At 37.2% G+C, this 21,487-nt stretch overlaps 1 protein-coding gene across 1 annotated transcript; it reads right to left on the bottom strand.

The window, feature by feature from the left end:
- Positions 1 to 9,031: 9,031 nt before the first annotated feature.
- Positions 9,032 to 16,564, bottom strand: LOC150077972 (uncharacterized). Its single transcript, XM_090384805.1, has 5 exons — positions 16,454 to 16,564; positions 14,303 to 14,428; positions 10,001 to 10,146; positions 9,648 to 9,719; positions 9,032 to 9,173 (listed from the first exon to the last, which is right to left on the bottom strand). The coding sequence occupies exons 1-4, from the start codon at positions 16,515 to 16,517 to the stop codon at positions 9,651 to 9,653; spliced, it is 405 nt and encodes a 134-aa protein (XP_090240931.1). The 5' UTR covers positions 16,518 to 16,564; the 3' UTR covers positions 9,032 to 9,173; positions 9,648 to 9,650.
- Positions 16,565 to 21,487: the final 4,923 nt, after the last annotated feature.

Below are 21,487 nucleotides of genomic sequence, written 5' to 3'. Positions count from 1 at the left end.
TGCCTAAGCATGAGGATGCTCTTGTGGACCTTAAGGTCACCCTTTGAACCTTTGATCTTACACGGTTCTTGACACCGGCTACCAGAGGAGATCAGGCACTTGGCTTAATAATCCATAACCTAACGAAACAGGCCTACGCGCTCTGGATTCATTAAGAATTTATTATAGTTACACACAGAGCGTACAAATAAAGAAGAAATATATGAGCTTTCGGCTATATGGTAGCCTTCATCAGAATTAAAAATACATGAATGGCAGTTGGAATGAAGATGTGCACTGCCAGGTGCGTGAGACGCGAGGTTTAATTGTTTGTTGACGTCTGTGGCTGTGACGCATGATGACGTGGCCAGCGCTTGTCCAATGACAGAACTACTGACTCTGTGATCGGGTTGACTTGGTAACCACTGTTCCTGTTTAAGGATTTATCCGAAGATTTTATATTTAATGATTCCAACCAGGTACGCTTTAGGTAATGGTGGGATCTGTCTACCACCACGACATCGCGGTGTGGGTCGATGTCGTGGTGGGTTGTCCAGACATGTTCGGCGATAGCTGAGTGTTCTATATCCGCTAAACGGATCGCTCTTTTGTGCTCCGAGAGACGTTTCTCGAGTCGACGTCCAGTCTCTCCGAAGTAGCAGCTAGTGCAGTCACGGCAAGAGATGCGGTAGACTAAACCGCTCTGCAGAAGGGTGGGGACAGGTGTTTTCACGTTGGAAATGAAAGAACGCAGTTTCCTGCCTGGGAGCTGGATGCACTTTATTCCGTGCGTTCTCAGGATTCTGCCGATCTGTTGTGACAGGTTGGGGTAGTATGGGATGAATGCCCTCGTGGATGGCTCGTCACTGTTGGTGTTGTAGCTGGTCGTCACGATGTCACGTGTCTGTAGATCACACCTGTCGAGGACGTCAATGGGGTAGCCACACCTCGTAAGGTCTACTTTGACCCTAGTGACCTCTTTGCGTCTTTCATCAGCGGAGCTGGAGTGTCATTCCAACTGCCATTCATGTATTTTTAATTCTGATGAAGGCTACCATATAGCCGAAAGCTCATATATTTCTTCTTTATTTGTACGCTCTGTGTGTAACTATAATAAATTCTTAATCCATAACCTACCAAGAATCCAGCTCCTGCCTAACAATTTCCAATTCCAATCGGATCACCTGTCAATTATCCATACTGTGATGGGAGGAAATCTGTTTCTTTCCTTCACACGGCGCCATCATGTTAGGGGATTCTCCGAGGAGGTTACAGCACCAAATATAAAGGGCGTATATTGTTGTATTCGTTTGATTGATTTCCCTCTTTAATTAGTACCCCTCAACACAGTTATGGCCTTATCTGTGTGCCTTGTGGTTTTTGTTTAGGACCAGGTCTCGTATACCCTCAACGTAAGAGTGAGGAGAGTAACTCACCTCCCCCTTATGCAGCAGTTTGGACCTGCTGCGTTGTGTAACTAAGGGGAAACTTAGTGAAATTAATTTCCGCCCCCAGGCAATAACATTAATTGAACTTAATCAACTCAGGTTATTACTGATGTGATCTGGAGTTCAGCAACGAGGCAAAATTGCAACAAAACAGTCATTTATTACTTATATATAAAAACACATTACAAAGGAAAATACATACATACATCACTCTCGTTCCTATAATATTAATTCGAGTTATTGGATAAAGGTTAATACATTTTCACCTATATCAGTTTAACATTACAATGATTCCTCTGGTTACACCCCTTATACAAAGGGTCAAACAGTTAATATAACAATAAATAGTATCTTAACACATGTATATATATGTATATATGTGGCTATCGCCCTTGTTAAACACCAACTGGATATCAACATCTCTTTCTCCATTTGTCCCTCGTTTAATTTTTAAGTACATTTAATATTTAAGACATTTAATATTCAAAGTACATACATTGGATTATCAAACTTTTATGTTAACTCTAATATTCATGGTACCTATACTACTGTACCGCGACATATAATACATCTCATGTATAACATACATAAAAACATAGAAAGGAATCATCTTAGAAAGGAATCATCTTTCAAAGCTAGGTCATTCTGCTATTTCATTTGAATAATCTATCACTTTCATACAAATATGATAAAGCATTTCAGCTTACCCTTTTACTGTATCTTCTCCTTTGCTTCCTTGAGCTTCCTCCTTCTAGGGCGTTTCCCTCTGCTTGCCTCTGCTGGCTGGAACTACTTGCCTCCCTCGATAACGACTGGCACTGGCCCTATTTTTACTAGTACTTGCACTACAACCAAAAATCACGACTCTCTAAATTTTCTATACATTTTCTTCCTCTCCTCTTTCGATCTCGCTCTCCTTTTATACCAGGAGCAGATCCTTTTTTTTGTTCGTTCCACGACTGCCTCTCATTGGATGTTCCAAGTCCATAGCCAAAATCCCAGATGGTCCAGATATCATGTCATGGACAAGGAATCTGTTGACTCATCTTTTGAACCTCTTAACGAGCAACAAACCATAGGTACGTCATAATTTTTCATGGTCGCTAAGGAGGCGCCTCTGTCGCATATGCTACACTTGACCATTTTTGGACAAGCGAGATTGCTATTCAATATCAAGATTATTTCAGAGGGTATTTGCTGTTTTCGCGGGAGGCGACTTTTCTTCCCCCTGCTCTAGTATCATCTCATACATGTGAAGCACTTGCAGCTTTTGAATGTTTACGAGAGAAGATAGTTTCCCTTGACCTTTTCTGACCTTACAACGGAAGTCTACCGCTGTACTGTATATGGCTTCTTCTATACTAGTTACGAGAGGGCGGGCTGTTTCTAAGGTTTTTAATATTTTCACTCCAATTTTGAATAATAATTGCTTGCTTATACTGGTTCCCGTCCTTGTTGATGGTATTAACAGTTTTTTTGAATTACAACACAATCAAACTAGATATCAGCAATTAGGGAAACCAGACCAATACTCATTTTATCAATTATTGAAGGTTTAATTTATCCAAAAAGAGAAAGATGGGATTCACACCACTCGTAACAATACAGGGCAATTCCCCTGAGTATACCGGATGAGTATTCCGCTGAATTGCCTAGGTTTGCCTTCTCTACTAAATATCTGAAGCCGGACATCGCTTTACAGTGTCTGAGCAGATTTGACTGGAGCGCCTATATTCTGAGTCCATAGAGGATTCCATTATGGTCTTGTCCGAACAATTAAAGTTAATTGCACTCCGTGGTGGAGCCACGGAGTGCAATTAATAAGGAAACCAAGCTGTCCTTCATCAGGAAGCAGATGGCCTACCGGAAATGACAGAAATCACAACTCTCCTCAGACCTTACCAGCTTTAAGAAAGAAAGAGCTTACTTCCTGAAAACGAAAAGGTAAGTTCTAAATCAAATTGTTCTAGATCAGTTGAAGAGCGGTAGAAGGATTCTTTCACATCATACAAATAATTATGTCATTGACCAAAAGCTCATACAGGAATGGGCACAGTGCAGCTTCCTACAGGCAGATTAACTCGATCCAGATTCCTCTCTCTCACAGTAGAACTGCTTACCTAGGGCGCGAAGGAATGACATAGAAATATGTAAAGAGATCCTAATTCATGTCCTTATCAAATTACCCAATAAAGCTACTGTAGGACCAGACGGCTTCCCACTGAATAGCAAAAATGTGCAGCAGCACATACATATTTGACCTTATACTTCATATTTTAAAACAAATCCTACAACCTGGAATCGTTCCATCAATTTGGAGAACCTTTCATATCAAGCCCATTCCAAAGATTAGATTGGGAAACCCAAATCTTCGAAAGATCTGCGACCAATATACATCAGTTGCTCTTTACTTAAAATCTTTGAAAAAGCGATTCAGCCAGCAATTGCCCAGCACCGCTTTGGTCACAGGCCCGAGAACCTTCATACCGTTTTGTATAAGAGACCAACAACCTATAATCTTCTAGATACTCTCTTCAGAATCCAAAAAGTCCACAACAGCAAATCCCAGATCGGCATCATGTTCCTAGACATTAAATCGGCATATAACAGAATATACCTTCCAGCTCTGTTTACCATACTTAACCTTCTTTACCATACCCCACATAACTTAAAATTTAATAATGACTAAATTTAATTGCGTTCACACTGAACTCATTTGGCCTTTCTACACAATTTTCTTAACCCCCACTGAGCGAAAATATATATATATATATATATATATATATATATATATATATATATATATATATATATATATATATTTTTTTTTTTTTAAGGTCCTAGCCACTGAAATCTCAGGAAATTAGGTGGCAGGACCTGCCAGAGTAAATATTTCAATACTAGTGTACCTGGTCTGCCTCCACGAGGCATAGTGTGGACAACGTTGGGCCCCAGCAGGGGTCTAGCGGCTAAATGGCCAGAGGAACAACGATACACAACACTAGACTCATACAATATCCATACACTTTTAAATCTCTGGCCTTTACAGTGAACTGTTACACCCACAATGAAAGCAACGCGGAGATGGGGGAAACCCCTGGTGCCGTTAGACACGGACACACTATACACTATACACTATACACTATACACTGAGGGTGATGGTAGATAGCTCTCTGTCTTCTAACTTCTCCATTAATGCCGGTGTCCCCCAAGGTTCAGTTCTTCCCCCCACTCTTTTCCTCTTGTATATTAATGACCTTCTTCCATTGACTGGAAATCCTATCCACAGTTTTGCCGATGATAGCAAATTGCATTCCACTTTCCATTTTGAGAAACCTTGTCCTGCTCAATCAGCTTCAGCTTCTCGAAAATTTGCTACCAATTCTTTAAATGCCGATCTTCAGGTAATTCTCCAGTGGGAAAAAAACAACTTAGTTGATTTCAACCCTTCTAAAACTCAGTCTTGTCTTATATCTCGCAAAAATAATTCTTCTGCTCCTATGCTTATCTTTAGTGACACTCCGATTTCTAGGCAAAATGATATATCTCTTTTGGGGAATACCCTGACTTGTAATCTCTCTTGGCACAAGCACATTACAAATATTGTTTCCTCTGCATCTAAAAAACTTGGTTTTCTCTTTCGCTCTCGGCGTTACTTTTCTTCCAAACAGCTGTTCACTCTGTACAAATCGCAAATCCGCCCTGCCATGGAATATTGTTCTCACATCTGGGGTGGTGCCCCCAAAACCTCTCTGAGGCTTCTCGATTCCATTCAGAAGAGGGCAGTTAGGTTAATTAATGATTAATCCCTAAGAGAATCTCTCCACTCGCTGTCTCATTGACGTACTGTTTCTGCTGCATGCCTCTTGTTCAGGTACTTCCATGGGCACTGTTCTTCTGAATTGGCTTCTATAATTCCCACTCTCTCTTTCAAAACAGTCCGAACTCGTGCCGCCACCAGCCAACATCCACTTACTGTCCAACTTCAAACTCACAGAGCCAACTTTTCATCTTCCTCGTTTATTCATTCGACTTCCGTTTTCTGGAACAACCTTCCTTCATTCGTATTTCCTGAAAATTACAGTCTACAGAAGTTCAAGTCCAGTGTCAACAAATATCTTATTTCGTCTTCTCAACCTCCAACCCAAGCACGTTACTAAGTACTATAGGTTCTTATACTTCTCGTGTTTGGGGTTTACATCAAAAAAAAAAAAAAAATTGGGAAGGGAGAAACTTTTATGGTGATTCTTCCACAGTGGCCCAATTAGTGGCCCTGTAGAATTTGCACGTTTATTTTATTTTATTATCTTTTAGCTTTTTTCACTCGAAATCTTTTGTTTTCCATCTCGAAAATCATTTCATCGAATACTGACAATATGACTCTACCGGTAGCGTAGAGACACAATTTAATGTACTGGCTTCTCATGACTTTCGATGCCGCGACTCAAATGCAAAGTACAAATAATAAAATCAATTTACCTCTATTGACCTTCTTACATGCTGCGGATTCAGTTATTTCAGTTCAATTAACAAACCGTTATTTTTGTAGAATACATAAGTTTCTCATATTTTATAGTCAAGCAGCTTGAAAAGAGAACATGTGTCGGTACCGCATTGGACACTATCATTACCACTCTTGAACGTACAATGGTGTGCAAAACTTAAGGACCAAACCATTTCTGTCTTTCCCATCCCCAAAATTTTGGGACGGGAAAGTTATAGACGTATATGTTAAATAGTTTTAACATATTAAAAAGTTATAGACGTATATGTTAATACGTTTCCACATCATGTGCCAATGATAAGGAATTCCACAAAATTCGTTATCATGGATAACGAATTTTGATACTTAAAAGAAATAGAATGGGCCAGTAAACCAGAGTGTCATATTGGTTATTTTAACTTTCCAGATATTGACTGGAACTTGTGCTTGGTCACTCGCACGCTAGCAAGACGTTTTTGGATTAATTGGCGGATTGTTTTCTAGAGAAACATGTTAGAGGGGCTACCAGAAGGAGTAATACCCTTCATCTGATTATCAGCAGTGATAATTCATTCATTAAGAATTTGTAGATATGGAACCACTAGGTGACAGTGATCGCAGTGTAGGGATGTGGCATTTTCTTAAAGATGTAAATACTATGAAGGATATCATGGGTAAAGGGAAGGGTTTTTGTTTTCCTAAAGGTGACTACAGTGGCCCAGACAGTTTTTAAATTCTATACAGTGGGATCAACTGTTAATATTACCAACAGTGAATTCTAAATTGGAAGCCTTCGGGGACTTGGAGACTATTAGGCTTTTCATACCAACTAAGAAATACTGTTTAAGGTTCAGGCCTAAATGGATGTTGGATGAATTAATGAGTCTCGTGGCAGAGAAGAAAAACGCATGGGGAAAATGCGTAATCAAGTCACCAAGGAGGTTAGGCGGTTAGGAGGTTAGGAGGAGAAATCATTGACGTTAGACATAAAAAGGCACCGGGAGCAGATGGAATCTATCCAGTTATAAAGAAGGAGGCACCAAGGAAAGTAAGGAGTCCCTTAGCCATAATTATGAGAGCATCCTTAGAGTCAGGGGTGGTCCCCATGGACTAGAGATATGCAAATGTGTGTCCCCAATATACAAATGGGGTTCAAAGGGTGACACAAATAATTATAGACCTGTTTAACGTCTGTTAATATTGGAGTCACTAGTTAAAGAGGTGATACAGAATCACCTAGAGAAGATAGCAGTAATAGTTCAGACAAAACAGGGTTTGTTAAGGTGAAGTCTTGTCTGACCAACTAGATTGGATACTACGATGTGGTCACAAAGGAACTGGGTGCAAAAATAGTTTGTTTGGATATCATACACTTGGTATTCAGGAAAGCTTTTGATACTGTTGTACATTGAAGACTGCTGTACAAATTGGAGTGGTATGACATTAAGGTCAACTTACTGCGATGGATAAAGGGATGGTTAAGTGAAGGAAGGCAGAGAGTGATAATCAATGGGCATTGCTTTACGTGGACTAATATTATTAGCGGAGTCCCCCAGGGTTCGGTGCTGGGCCCATTGTTGTTTTGTGTATTTTTCAATGATATCGATAAAGATATATCAGGCTTAATGCCCAAGTTTGAAGTTGATACCAAGGTTGGCAGGGTTGATAATGACAGTAAAGACAGTATGATACTGCAACAGGATCTAGAAAAGTTAGGCAGATGGGCTGAGAAGTGGCAACTGAAGTTTAACATTCACAAATGCAAAGAACTCCAAATGGGTACACTAACCCAAGAGGAAATTACCAACTGTGTGGTACTACACTCAGGGAGGTGGAGAAAAATACCTGGGGATAATTTTGCAATCAGATATGAAGTTCTTTGAGCAGTGCAGATGATATATAGGAATTTTTCAATGATTTTCAATGATATATAGGAATTTTGCCAGCAGAGACAAGGAGGTGACTATTCTTTTATAGAGTACTCAAGGTGTGGCCTGACCACACCTTGAGGGCTGTATACAGGTCTGGAGGCCTCATTTTAGGAAGAATGTAGAGTTGCTATAATTATTACAGAGAAGGGTGAGAGGATCAAAGGAGTACAATGACGAAGAAAGGCTTTAGTTCGTCAAGTTGCAGCATCTGGAGACTAAGCACCTGCGAGGAGATCTGATCGAGGTGCATAAGGCCTTGAATGGTTTGAGCAGGCTCAATTCCTACGGGATACTCCGCTTGCTCAGATTAAGAACCTGAGAGAGCATAAATTCAAATTGAGAAAAGACAGTTGTAGAATATATGTGCGGAAGTTTGCCTTTTGCAAGCGGGTAGTTGATTGCTGGAACAGACTTCCATTTCTTGTTGTGGAAGTTGATACCTTAAATAAATTTAAGGCAGAATTAGACAAACGTTCGAAGTGACCGGATGGGTGAAATGCTGTATAACCTTGCTTTTTCTCCAGTTTGAGTCCTCTCAATGAGATGTTTTAGTATGTACTCTGACACCACACTCATAAATAAAATTTAAACCTGCAGATAGATTTATAATTCTATCTCACCTGAGGCGATTTTACATACAATAATACGCAGTTATGTAATTAAAACTTGAGTTTAATTACATTTTCTTGTTTATACTCCGGCAGGAACATCAGATCAGTGGAGTTTACATTAAATCGATCAATACAAATGTTCGTCGTATTTAGTAGTCATGTAGTCGAACCCAGTCCACTCAAAGATCGTGTGTTTCTGCACTCGTGCCCCTGACTACTCGGCTACGTTTCCACATCATGTGCCAGTTTCTCATGGATAACGAATTTTGATACTTAAAAGATTACTTCTACTATGTTTTAGTGATTTTTTCACAAAAAGATTAATGATTACTGGTAATTCTTAAAATTGATGAATTATTCTACTAGCAGGAATATTCCACATATTGCAGAATGTCTTTAAATGTTTTATATTTTTGGTACATAATGTGATTCTACTGTACGGTTCATTACTCTTTATTGTACGGTCTGATTGTAGATAGGTTGCATATTAATTAAAGTGAAAATAAAGAAACACAACGTGATGCTAATATAATTTTATTGATAATTTACAATTCATCTTCTCCAGTTAGGAGTCAAAAAATAATAATCAATTTAATGAGTGCAAGTTCAACTAATCTTGGTTATTGTGTTTAAATTATAATGCATATAAAAAAGAAATTTGGTGTTTCCTCTTCATAGAAATTCTCAGCTGATGAATTTCTGTGAGATATCCATTTTGGTCCTATTTAAAAAAAAAACGAATACGTGTAAGTACATCATTTTTCGAGAAATTGTTTTTTAAAAAAATAGACTCTTATTAAAATAATCTCAATTTTTATGGTACGCAGTACCATAAAAATTTCGATTATTTTAATAAGAGTTTAATAAGATTAGTTTAATAAGAGTTTAATAAGATTAGTTTAATAAGAGTTTAATAAGATTAGTTTAATAAGATATTTTTAATAAGATTAGTTTAATAAGATATTTTGTTGATATTAAGAAATGCTACTTGTAGCAGTTGTTAGTGGGACGCACTGGCAACAGAATTGCGGGCTATACCTCTGATGTTTGATGATGATAATATCATCATCGAACGTTTGTCCTCAGTGGATAATTTCAGTGTCCACTGAGTGCAAACGTACTACGAAGCGCCTTTAGACGGAGTGACTATTCTGTTACTCTTAATGGAAATGAAAATACTTGTTCTATTACTTACCACTCACTCACAGAGGAGTCTAATAGGGAGGTTAACAAAAAGTATAGGAAGACGTATTGTTGCCGTCAATCCCTGAAAAAAAAATAAAAAAAATAGGATTATTCGTGTTGAACAAGAATCGCAATTTGATAAAATCATGCATTTTTGATGGAATAAGACATTGAATTTATATTTAATTTAAAAAAAATAATAATAATACATATATATATATATATATATATATATATATATATATATAGAGAGAGAGAGAGAGAGAGAGAGAGAGAGAGAGAGAGAGAGAGAGAGAGCGAGAGAGAAGGGGGGAAAAGAAAGAGAGATAGAGGATGATTAACAAATGGAAACCAATGACTTACAGCAATGCAGTCGGTAGGCAATGCAAGCTCAGCCGATAACGTGCAATTACAGGGAGGGAACTGACATCTATTTAATCTAGTGCTGGTCCCGGTAGTTAAAGAAACATCGCCAAATATGAACGGAAGCAAATCTGATAGAAGATCACCTGAAAAATAAGTTGAGTATATTTCAGTTATTCACTAGCAGCTTACGCACATACATATCTGAACTCATTGTGTGCCAATATACATTACGCGTTACGAGAGCAGAAGTAGAAAATTAAATTCCTAAACGTGTTTCACGTGAAATGGCTATATAAATCGGTAATTCATAACTGCAAACTAGAAAGTTAAGTGAATTGTTCAGTTATTAACATTTCAGGCAACATAAAGATAAATTATTATTATTTTTTTATTTTTATTAAATTTTTTGATGAATAAATTGTACTGTATTTGTATTATTATTGTTATTATATAATCGTTAAAGCCTTTTTGTTATGATTCTACGATATATGGCAACCACGCCCAAGAAATCAGCAAAGTGTGGCTTATTTAGTGGCTGGAATTAGTGTAGCAGTTTCCACTTAAAGACACAATAAATTATTACAATAAAATGTAACACCGATGGACGAGTAGGAAACAGCTTTAACAAACTGTTGAATATAAACAGGAAGAAATAATTGGAATAGGTATATTCATAAAAAATATATTAACTTGTAGAGATTTAGGTTGCTTTTTATCAAAGTGCAGAGGCAATTCAGCTGTGTGAATTAATTTATCCGAAGGTGCAATTTTTCTTACAGCATATGGTAAGGAAACAGGACACACCGGTGTGTGGTGTCCCTGTTACAGTCAGAATTTTCATCCGCCAACTATGGTTGGTGCTTCTCTTTAATTATACTCGCAGGTAACCAGGCACTTTCTTTTATTTAGGTTTATTGACGCCTCATAGTTAGTTGCGCCACAAAACATCAATCAATCAATCAATCAATCACTCCTCATAGCATTGCTTCCTTTGTCGTTCCAGTGGAAGTACGGCTAACATGTGGCGCCATTATATTAGGTTTGTAATGCGTGTATTCTTCGGACGGTTTACTGTGTGCTGAAAGAAAAAAAAAAAAAAAAAAACTAGAGTTTCTGAAAGGTAATCATCGTCTGCGCCCGACTAACTCAGCAGCGTTGTGAAGAAACTCTTTTTTAAAGTTGGATCGTGCTTCGACACTGGCGTATATCGTTCGGATTTGTAAGATGTAAAATCTTACCAATATATTATTTTATAGAAAAGTGAGATTAGTTTAAAGTAAAACTTATAATAAAGCAATATGGGGGAGCGAAACCTTACAAGTCAAGAATATTACTAAGATCACTGGCAAGGGATTAAATTAGACAACGTCTATACAAGGGGAGCGGTAGGCTGAAAAGCTATTAGCAACCTGGGTACACTTCGACTCCCAGCTCACACAGACAAACCAAAACAATAGAAACGAGTAGCAACTGCTATTAGTAGAAGGTGTTAACTCTGGAAAACAATGGCGCGAAGGACCATGCTACTGTCGGGACATTTCTTTAATCGGTGACACCTGGAGAAGAAAAGGTAGTAAATACGGAACAAATGCTGGGAACTAGATTTAAGACTGGCGTCTGGCTGTTGGTGATGGCAAGGTTTATAGATCGTGGGAAATTAGTCTGCTGCAATATAACTATAAGCGGCTGACTTCAAAGGTACAGACAGCCTGAGAAATTTTACAAAGTTCTTAAAATAAGAAGTTGGATAGAGCACTAAATAGACAGCGTGAGAAAGATTAAAATGAGCGAATAAGAACAGAGAGAAATTTGATAAAAGGAGAAGATTGGGTAAACTCAGAAAAAAGGCGACCCTGAATTATGAGGGGCATTGCTGAATTTAGAGTAACAAAAAGTGAGTGAACAGGGGGAGACACTGAGAACCACGAGTTGAGCTTTATGTGGGTGTTTGCAAAAATGGGTTAGTGGCAGACAAAGTTGAGATTCCTGTCGGTGCTTGGAAAAATGAGACGGAGAACCACGAGTTGAGCTTTATGTGGGTGTTTGTGAAAATGGGTTAGTGGGATACTAAGTTGAGTTTTTGTCGGTGTTTGATGAGACAGAGACATAGTAACAAGGACAGTTGAAGGTTCTGTCATGGTGGAAAATATGTGTTAGTAACAGTTAAGAGTTTAGTCGTGGTGGAAAATGAGAAGGGTAGCGCTCTGGGAAGTTTTCTTCTCGAAAGAGTTTTAATAGGTGGAACGGAAAAGCGAGGGTCGCCCCTATGAGCTTTCTCCTTGCGAAAGGTTTTAATAAGGTGGAGAGAAAAGGAGCGAAACTGCAGAATTAGTAGCTCGATAAAGAAAGAGGCACCAAATGGAAGGTAGCCCGTAAAAGGTGGAGAGAAAGGGAGCGAAATCCGCAGAATTAGTAGCTCGTGGAGGAGCGAAACTGCAGAATCAGTAGCCCGAGGAGGAGCGAAACTACAGAATTAGTAGCTCGTGGAGGAGCGAAATCCGCAGAATTAGTAGCTCGTGAAGGAGCGAAAACTCGGAATTAGTAGCTCGATGAGAAAGAAGGAAGCAGCAATTGGAAGGTAGCCCGAATAAACTGGAGAAAGCACGCCAGACCCATGCGGCTAAGAGTTCCTGATAATTATCTGAAGCAGATTCAGGAGAAAGCAGATGAAGTAGATCCCCAGAAGGTAGCCTGTGAGCCAAAAAAAGGAAGCTTGAAGCCTCCCCGGAAAAGAAAGGAAAAGGATAGAAGTAGGTGAGATATTATTAAGTACTGTAGGTTAACAAGGACTGTTAGTGAAACAGTATAGTGATTAATTAAAAGAGGGGGGTAGCACTAGAAGTAAATTGATAGATAAATTATCTCTGAAGTAAATTATATATATACTAACAGAGTTTAATTAATTCAAAAAGGTTATTGTAAAATGCAAAAGAAACGAAGGATGAGTAATAGATCAAATTGTTGTTCAAATGATTATAATGTGTTAGGAGGAGAGATAATTGATTTATATGAGAAGTTTGATTATGTTTTAAGGATAGATAATTGAATTATATGAGAATCTTTGAATGTTTTAAGGATAGATAATTGAATATAGTGTTTGTATTGATGAAGAATTGTTGGCTCATCTGAAAGAATAAATACAAACAGAAACTTTAGGAAAGTTAAGATTGGTCTTCAGTGTATTGTAACAGAATGGTGAGAACACAGAGTATAATGATGAAAGTAGCATATTGATTGTTAATATAAGGAACACAATTGTATCCAGAAGTTAAAGAAATAGGTATGGTGAAGGTGTATAAGTCTTAGGAGTTAGTTAGTTTGGGCAAGAAGGACGAATCAGTGTTTTCATATAATGATCAACTTAGATTAGCTAGTGAAGGGAAACAGGAATAAGAATAATTTATGCAAGGTATCCTTGATTTAACTTTGTATGTATATTACATGTTTTTTTTTATTCAATTGTATATTATGTTGTATATATATATATATGTAAATAAACTTTGTTACGTGTTAAAATGTGTTGTTTGTCATTCTTGAGCCAACAGCCTTTCCGAAGGGAATTATACATAATTGAGAAGTTCCTATGAATCTGGAATTCTCCTGTGAAGTAAAATCAGATGCGTAAGTGGGGGAATTAGGATAAAGTGGACAAACACATATAAGGGAACAAAACAAATAAAGAATAAAGAATAAATAAATAAACAAATAAAGAATAAAGAATAAATAAATAAACTAATAAGGAATATTTACTATTAATAAATATAAAAACAATTATCATTATTTTATTTCCACCCCCCACAGGACGAAACTATTGCTGTGACATATCTATTCTTCCAGCCAGAGTTCCCGAAATGGGTGTTGTCATTTCTATTCAAAGGTTTTAAAATAATTTAGAAGAAGAATTTCAAATGGCCAGTCCAAAATATGGCAAACCGAACTTATGAATAATCATGAAAAGAATAGCAGTTAATTAACTGACCATGTTTATTACTTGTTAATCGTAATTAACAAGAAAGAAAAACAGAAAAAAATATTTTGGATCAATGGCGAGACGCATATTCCTTAAGTTCACCACTGTGTTTTAAAGGTTGCTTGTCTGTTTACGAAATAAGAAACCGGATAAAATAGTGGTTTCGGGTTATAATAACAATGAGCTTCAAGTTCGGAATGATGAAAGAAGTAAGCTGACTCTGTTCAGGTAAACTATGATTTAAAACAACACTATTGTGAGAGGGTTGTGATAATATGCACTGCATTACCAGGAAGGAATGTTGATTATAAACACCTACCATTACTTACCTAAATTAATGCAGACCTTGAGAATACTGCCACTAGTTACGGTACATGTTGGAGTCCGTAACGGAGAAAATAATATATCCAAAATTGTACAATTACCAATCGTGATAACCCCTAGAGACTGCGCATCTGAAATCCAAAATAAAGAAAATTAATCCCGATAATTTTAATATTTCAGTATGGAATGTAAAGTCTTAATGAAACATTAAAAACAAAAAATAACTACTTCAGGCAAGTTTAAATAAATTATAGTTATTATAACAAATTAATCGGGAAAATCCAACTGGAGGAAGGTATACAAGTGCTGACGACAATTTTCTGCTTTTGATGCACAGCTAAGTTCACATGAGAAGTAATTATGTAAAGGAAGTGGTTAAGTCAAGCGCGTACAAATTTCCTTAATTTTATTATTATTATTTTTTTTTTCGATGGTCGTAGCGAAAAGAAATAAGGCATGAAATGATGCAGGTGGTTTAAAATGCATATTTTTAAATCAGAAATTTTGATATTTATAATTGAATGATCAATACAAAAATTTAGCACTGCTATTAGCTACACCATAGGTTCCCAAAGTGGGCGGTACCGCCCCCTAGTGGGCGCTGAAGTCTTCTAGGGGGGAGGGGCGATAGTGTGTTCAGAAGCAATTGGGGGCGTACAGGCGGCCCAGGGATCGGTGGCTCTTTATTCGTATTTTTATCTCCTCGGGTCCAGCGGACCCAGTTCAAAGGTCGACTAATAAATTCTATAATTTTTACTCTATGGACATAGCGGAAATTCGCTATAGGTGAAAAGCCAGAACTGTTTTCTTCGATTTTTCCACTTCAATTTTCAAAACCTTCTATTGGATTTCACGCAAATGACAAAAATGTGACATCAAGTGTGGATTTAGTCCTCTAAAAACAATTGCAATAAAGCGAACTTTTTTGGAGGTCCTCCATGCTGATTTCAATGAGTGATTCAAGGATATTCTAAGCATGAATATACCGAATTGGGTTCTAGATCCTTTCTCACGTGTAAACACAGCAGGATCATCAAATTTAGAAGAGCAACTCATAGAACTCACAACAAATGAAGAATTAAAAATAAAATTCAAAAGTGGATACCAAGAGTTCTGGCTTCAGAAATCAATACCGACACTGTACCCTGGATTATGGGAAATAGTGCAGAAATTTTTAATTGCATTTTCATCTTCTAATTTGGCTGAGCGTGGGTTTAGTGCTGTAGCGAATTTACTATCTAAGAAAAGGAACCGATTGCATATAACTGAGCGTGGCGATTTATGACTGTTTTTAACGAAAGTTGAACCCGATATTAAAAACTTTTAAAAATGCATCAGGCTCGTCCTTCATTAATTTGTTATTTTTGCTTTGTATTTTTACTTTATAAGTTCGAAATAAACAATTTTGTAATACATTTGATGGTGTTTTAATTATTTAAAATGAATTATTTCATTAATTATTTTAATTAAGATTCTTACTAATGCATTTGCAATCTCTTAATATGTATTCCGAATTTTCATATTTAAACCATTGTATGAAACTGTGCATAATGTTATTCGAGCATACACTTTACAATCTTTACATATGGGCTATGTTTCATCAAAATCGGTATAGCAATAACAGTGTTCAAGATGAAGCACATATTGGCCACTACTTTTTCAATAATTTAACGGCATAAGCAGTAATGTGTTATTGATATTTAGTTGCTATTTACGTCGAAAATATCAAACGGCTCGAACGCGGAAAACTGTTATAATGGGGGGCGTTACAAAATGTATGTCTTGCAAAGTGGGCGGTGGCCCGAAAAAGTTTGGGAACCTATGAGCTACACCAATGGTATTCTTCTTATGTGGTTGAAATAATATTGTTAAATATTGATGAAGATACAGTAATCATCGTAGGAAGTAATAGAACAACAACAAAAAAAACGAACATTAGTTAAAAAGACATTTTTTTTTTTAAGCTCAGCAAGAAATTGCATTTTAGGACATTCTGGTTTTAACTTCCAAGTGGGAGTGAAAGAAGAAAGACATAAGGCGAATAAACTCCTACATAGCCAACGGCCCCACGGCATGAAGGAATGAGCGAGTGGTTAAAAACATCAAACACTTTACTGAAACAAAGATTCAGCTTACCATTGGTGTAATACACTTACCGGCTGATGGATACCCTACCACAAGCACCATGGCCAGGACTGCGGAAACAACGACTGCGTTCATAGCTGGTAGATTAGTTGGTGAGTGTCTGAAATTTCTGACTCCGTCGAGGATTCAAGTTAATGTCAGTCAACATTTATAGTTAAGCGAACGCACATTGACCAATACGATCAGCACGGAAGTATTAAGTTGTTTACGTCATGAATTTGCTAACGTCAACATCAACGTCGAACTAATATTAAGTTGATTCGCTAAATGATTCAAACCCCGTGATAGACATTTTCATAGCTGGGGGGAAGGGGGGGATTTCCGGACATTTGCTTGCGCCTTTCATAGAATTTGAGCGACGTCTCCTATCCCACTAAAAGAATAAACCTGCATACTAATTATTCCCAAATAAATTATCAACAATAAAATACCTGACTTTATACAAGTCAAGAGAAGAATTAGTCAAAAAATAAGTTAAAATTCTTTGACCGTTGTGTGGATTCCAATTTTGATTTAAAACGACTTACTCCCTTTTACGGTCTTTTCAGCAAATCTAACACTATGTCATATTGTAAAGATCTGGGCGATGGGCAGGGTTTGCGAAAGCTCTCAGTGGATCTTTTGGTGGAAAGAATGGATCAAAGCTGGAATAACGTTATCACAAAGAAGGATAATTTCTGCTGCACGTTGTCCCGATTGTTGTACTTGATGCTAAGGCATAGACGATCCTTAATTTCGGCAACCCATTAATTTTATTTTAGCATCGCATTCTTTAGATTCTAATATCAAGTAATCACGGTGGTGGTAAAAGGAACGCTTATATCTTTTCTTTTCTCTTCAGAAATGTATTTCATTCTCTCTGTTATACAAACAAAAGATGGTTATACCACCTTTTCTGCTTTTAAATCTCTACTACAGTGGAATTGGAGTGTACATCCTTTATCGTACATAGACCTTATTATGTAATGTCTATTACATTATCCATTGTATTGCAAATTATATGTTATATTGCATTAAACGTTAATTAAACATAAATATTCCATTAATTATTATATTTATAACTAATAAAAATTATTTTCCTTTTGAGTGTGTTTGCAAGAAGAATGCACTCCAACATTTTCGTTCAACAATTTTGTTCTTCCTGCTGTTTTTGATTTTGATTAAGCTGAATATTTCTTTCTTCTTTCTACAAAAATAAACTTATTTACTTTATATTCTTCTGCTTAATGATGAAGAAATTTGTCGGTTTTAATTTTCCGTTTATTTTGCAAGAAAGTATTTAGAATTTCGTTTTTTTTTTTTCGTTTTTTTTATGGAGGTGTTTGGATCAGTGGCACGAATGTTATTAAAGATATTTTAAACACAAATCTAAGTTTTCGTTTTAAAATCGGAGCTGTTACTGCAGTGTGAATCTTCAATGAAAAATATAACATATAGCAGTCATGCAACGGAAAAGGAAACCACTATCGAAATTTTCGTGTTTAGAAATGTTTCGAGTGTGTATATGAGCAGCTGCTGCTTTCTCTGTTAGCTTTCATCAAAAACGGATATACCAACTTTCATCGAAACTGATATTAAAAGGGATCACCAGATGATTATTACAATTATAGACCTATAACAATACAATCAGTACTAAAAATATTATAGAAAATTATATTTGCTCTCCTCAATATGAACTTATAAATAACTCTCTCACTTAAACACGGACCTTGTCAGAGCGTTTAGTGAATTCTTTTAACTTATGTTTAAATAACAATAACTTCATCGTGATTTTATTTACAGATTTCACCAAAGCATATGTTTTAATTGGTATTTAAATACTGCAACAAAAATTACTGAAATGTGGTGTAAAAGGAAGAATAAATCAACTTTTAGAATATTATGTAACCAAAAGAAAATAGCAGTTGAAGAAGAAAATATAAAAGGAAAATCATATAATATAAATAGACGAGTACTTCAAGGCAGGACAAATAATGTCCAATATTTATATAAATGATATATTTGAAGTAATTAAGAGATCACTTATAAAAAATTATGCTGATGATATAATCTTGTATACAGATGGGAAAAAAACTTAAGAAATATGACTAATGATTTACAGCAGTATCTTATACATTTGCAGAGTTTTCTACATGATAAAAAAAATAGCATTCAGATTTGAAAAAGAATTGAAGTTCCTGTGAAGTTTCACCTTTCTAGGGCTATTATTCCTAGGTAACGGTACGAACTTTTTGATACCGCTTCGTAAACGTGTGAGTATGTAATGTGTGTGGAACATAGTACAATTAATTACTTAAGTCCTCTATGCGATGTATTTATTTTCCCAATAATTACTTGATTATAATTTAGTTTCTCTTTCATGCACATATGATTGTTATAAAAATGAATTTTTCTCTTTCAACGTAAAAACAAAAGCATCATTCTTCTTCCATTTTCTGCTTCTCTCTGCAACAGAATACCTTCCGCAAGTGCATACAACGGGAATTCTGTAAAGTCATCTCCATATGTGTGGCAATCACTTCCTCCCTGTGATTTAAATGATAGATGGTTCTATTCATATGGTAAACAGTGCAGGTGAATCCGGTATATTACGATATATTCAAATTATCGAACAGTGCTATTACAAAGGGACCTTCAAAATTTGTTCGCTGAATGAATATGCACATCTCATACTTTGCGACACACACACACACACACTGTAAGCATCCAGATGGACGTCCGTCCATCTGGATGCTTACAGTGTGTGTGTGTGTGTGTGTGTGTGGATAGAAACCCAGAAGGAGGGATTCTTCAATGCCAAATCCACCAGTGTCCAAGCAAAGTAAAGACACCGAGCCTATTCAGCTTTTCCCTTGGTATCGAAGTTTACCGGTGAAAATCAATGTAAAGCTTCTTCTCTCATTTGTAAAGACACATGAAGTAGCAAATAGCTAGGAAAGAGATAACTACTTATGTTTCAATCAATTTTCTATTGCCTTTTTTTGTATTACTTGAGTTGCCTTGTTTATAAGACAAAACCTCAGTTGTGAATTAGAAGATAGTAAATGCTGGACAAAATTAGCAAAACAAAATATTTTTCATGAATATTTTATTGTATATTGGGATAGCAGTGCTACCCCAATATAGTTTAAAGTTCATAGTTTATTTGGGGTAACAGTGTTGCGAAAGGCGAATATTTGATATAACAGGCATCGTGACATGCACACACATTCCGAATATCCAATACAAATCAATCTACCCCCTTACAGAGTCGCACGTTATGCAAATTATTCATGCCTGTAGAAATAAGGGCTACAACCACACCATTTCATTTGCGTTTTTCTGGATTTCTGAGTGGGATATCCACATCTCCAGTACTCAGGATGACAAGTCATTGTCGTTTAGATGAGTCTTTGAGATGACGAGCTATTAAACGACTTGAAGCGGGGCAGTAGGCTTCGTCAGTGGTATCATCACCGTCCTCACCTCACCGGCTGGAAAAGCCCCGGGTTCGAATCCCGTCGATGACACGAGGAACTTTAATAGGCTTCTTTTTCTTTTATTTTCACTTCGTGGTTGAGTTATTCGGTCTCACGCGTAGATAGCAAGGATTCCCCTAAGAAACTGGGGTGTTTTGTTCAGCAAAATGGACAAGTCGACCGAAGAGCACACGCAATTAACAGACAAGACACGCAGCACGTAAAGTGAACTTAATTATTCGGGTGGCGTAAAAATAATAGTTTTTATTTTAGTTTTTCTTTTTGGAAGCAGTTTCAGGAGACAAGAACCATTACAAGAAGAGCTGGCCAAAGTCTCCCGAGAGCTAGTCGATCGTAAAAGACCTTTGTCTGGCTCAACGGCAAAACAGAACTCTAAAATGTCCTGCCATCAACTGTCTCTTGAGATTGCTGCAGCCAAAGGTGAAAAAATTTCCAACGCTACTGTTTTAAGAAGGCCCAATTCAAATGGGCTCTACGCAGGAAAGCCTGCGGTTTGTATCCCGATACCCCTTTCGGCCTATAGGGAAAACTCTGGAGGCCGCAACAAAATACAAAAAAATAAATAATCCAGTTAACCCGAGAGGCCGCAACAAAGTACAAAAATAAATCCCCTTAACTCCAAAACACAGCAGGGCTCATCGAACCTAGTAGCATGAACATGTGATATGGAGTGTTGACAAATTGGATACAGTTGTGCTCTCTGGTGAGACCCATTTTAGCCTACACATTGATTCCAGACGTTATTTCTTCGAGGACAAAGAGGAATGCTGTACCATCCCTCCAACTGCAGTGAGAGGGACAGTTACGATGGAGGCAGTGTTCTCATGTGTGGCGAAATAATGATCAACGGCTGCATCCCTCTTCATGTTTTTGATAGGAATACCGTGTCTGAGCTGTGGTACCAAGAACAGATCCTCTGAACCTATGTATAACTTTTGGGGGATGGAGTTTGCCCAGATTTTCTTTTTATGCACGAAGACGCCACTGCACAGAGAACTCAAGTGGTGAAAGAACATCTTGAAGCTGATGATAGTGGACATAATGCATAAAGTGTTTTTGTTAGGTGGTTCCTGTGGTTTTCCACAAATCCTCTTTAAGTACTCTGTAATGATGCAAAACTTTGCAAAGCTAATCGATGTGGGTAGTGTGGGTTATGTGAGTAGTGTTTTTTTTTTTTTTTTTTGTTATTTTTGTTGTTGTTGTTGTTCGACTGGTGTCTTATTTTCCAGAAAGCACGATCATCAGGAAAGGACCTTCCATCATCCATCTACGGCACGGGGAGCCGGACTATGCACCGTAGAAAAATTTCTGTCCGGTTTTCTGTACTCTTGAAACAACGAGAGTGAAGGGATACAGCAGAAAAGAGCAATTTATAGAAAATATGAAGACAGGGAAGGTACTTGGAGAGAACAGAGCGGAAGGCAGATATAAGGGGAAAACACAGGATATGAAAATGCAGATGCCATGGGGTGGGAAAGAAAAGAGAAAGTGCAAAAGTCTGAGTAGGCGTTCTGCCGGCAGTGAGGAGTCATCTGAAAAGTTGGGGCATCGGTTGAACTTGACTGT

Source organism: Mastigoproctus giganteus, chromosome 11 (assembly GCF_048544385.1).
Source record: "Mastigoproctus giganteus isolate SK-2022 chromosome 11, ASM4854438v1, whole genome shotgun sequence".
Taxonomy (NCBI): Eukaryota; Metazoa; Arthropoda; class Arachnida; order Uropygi; family Thelyphonidae; genus Mastigoproctus; species Mastigoproctus giganteus.
The sequence above is the reverse complement of the archived record's forward strand: the minus strand, read 5'-3'. Positions and strand labels throughout refer to the sequence as shown.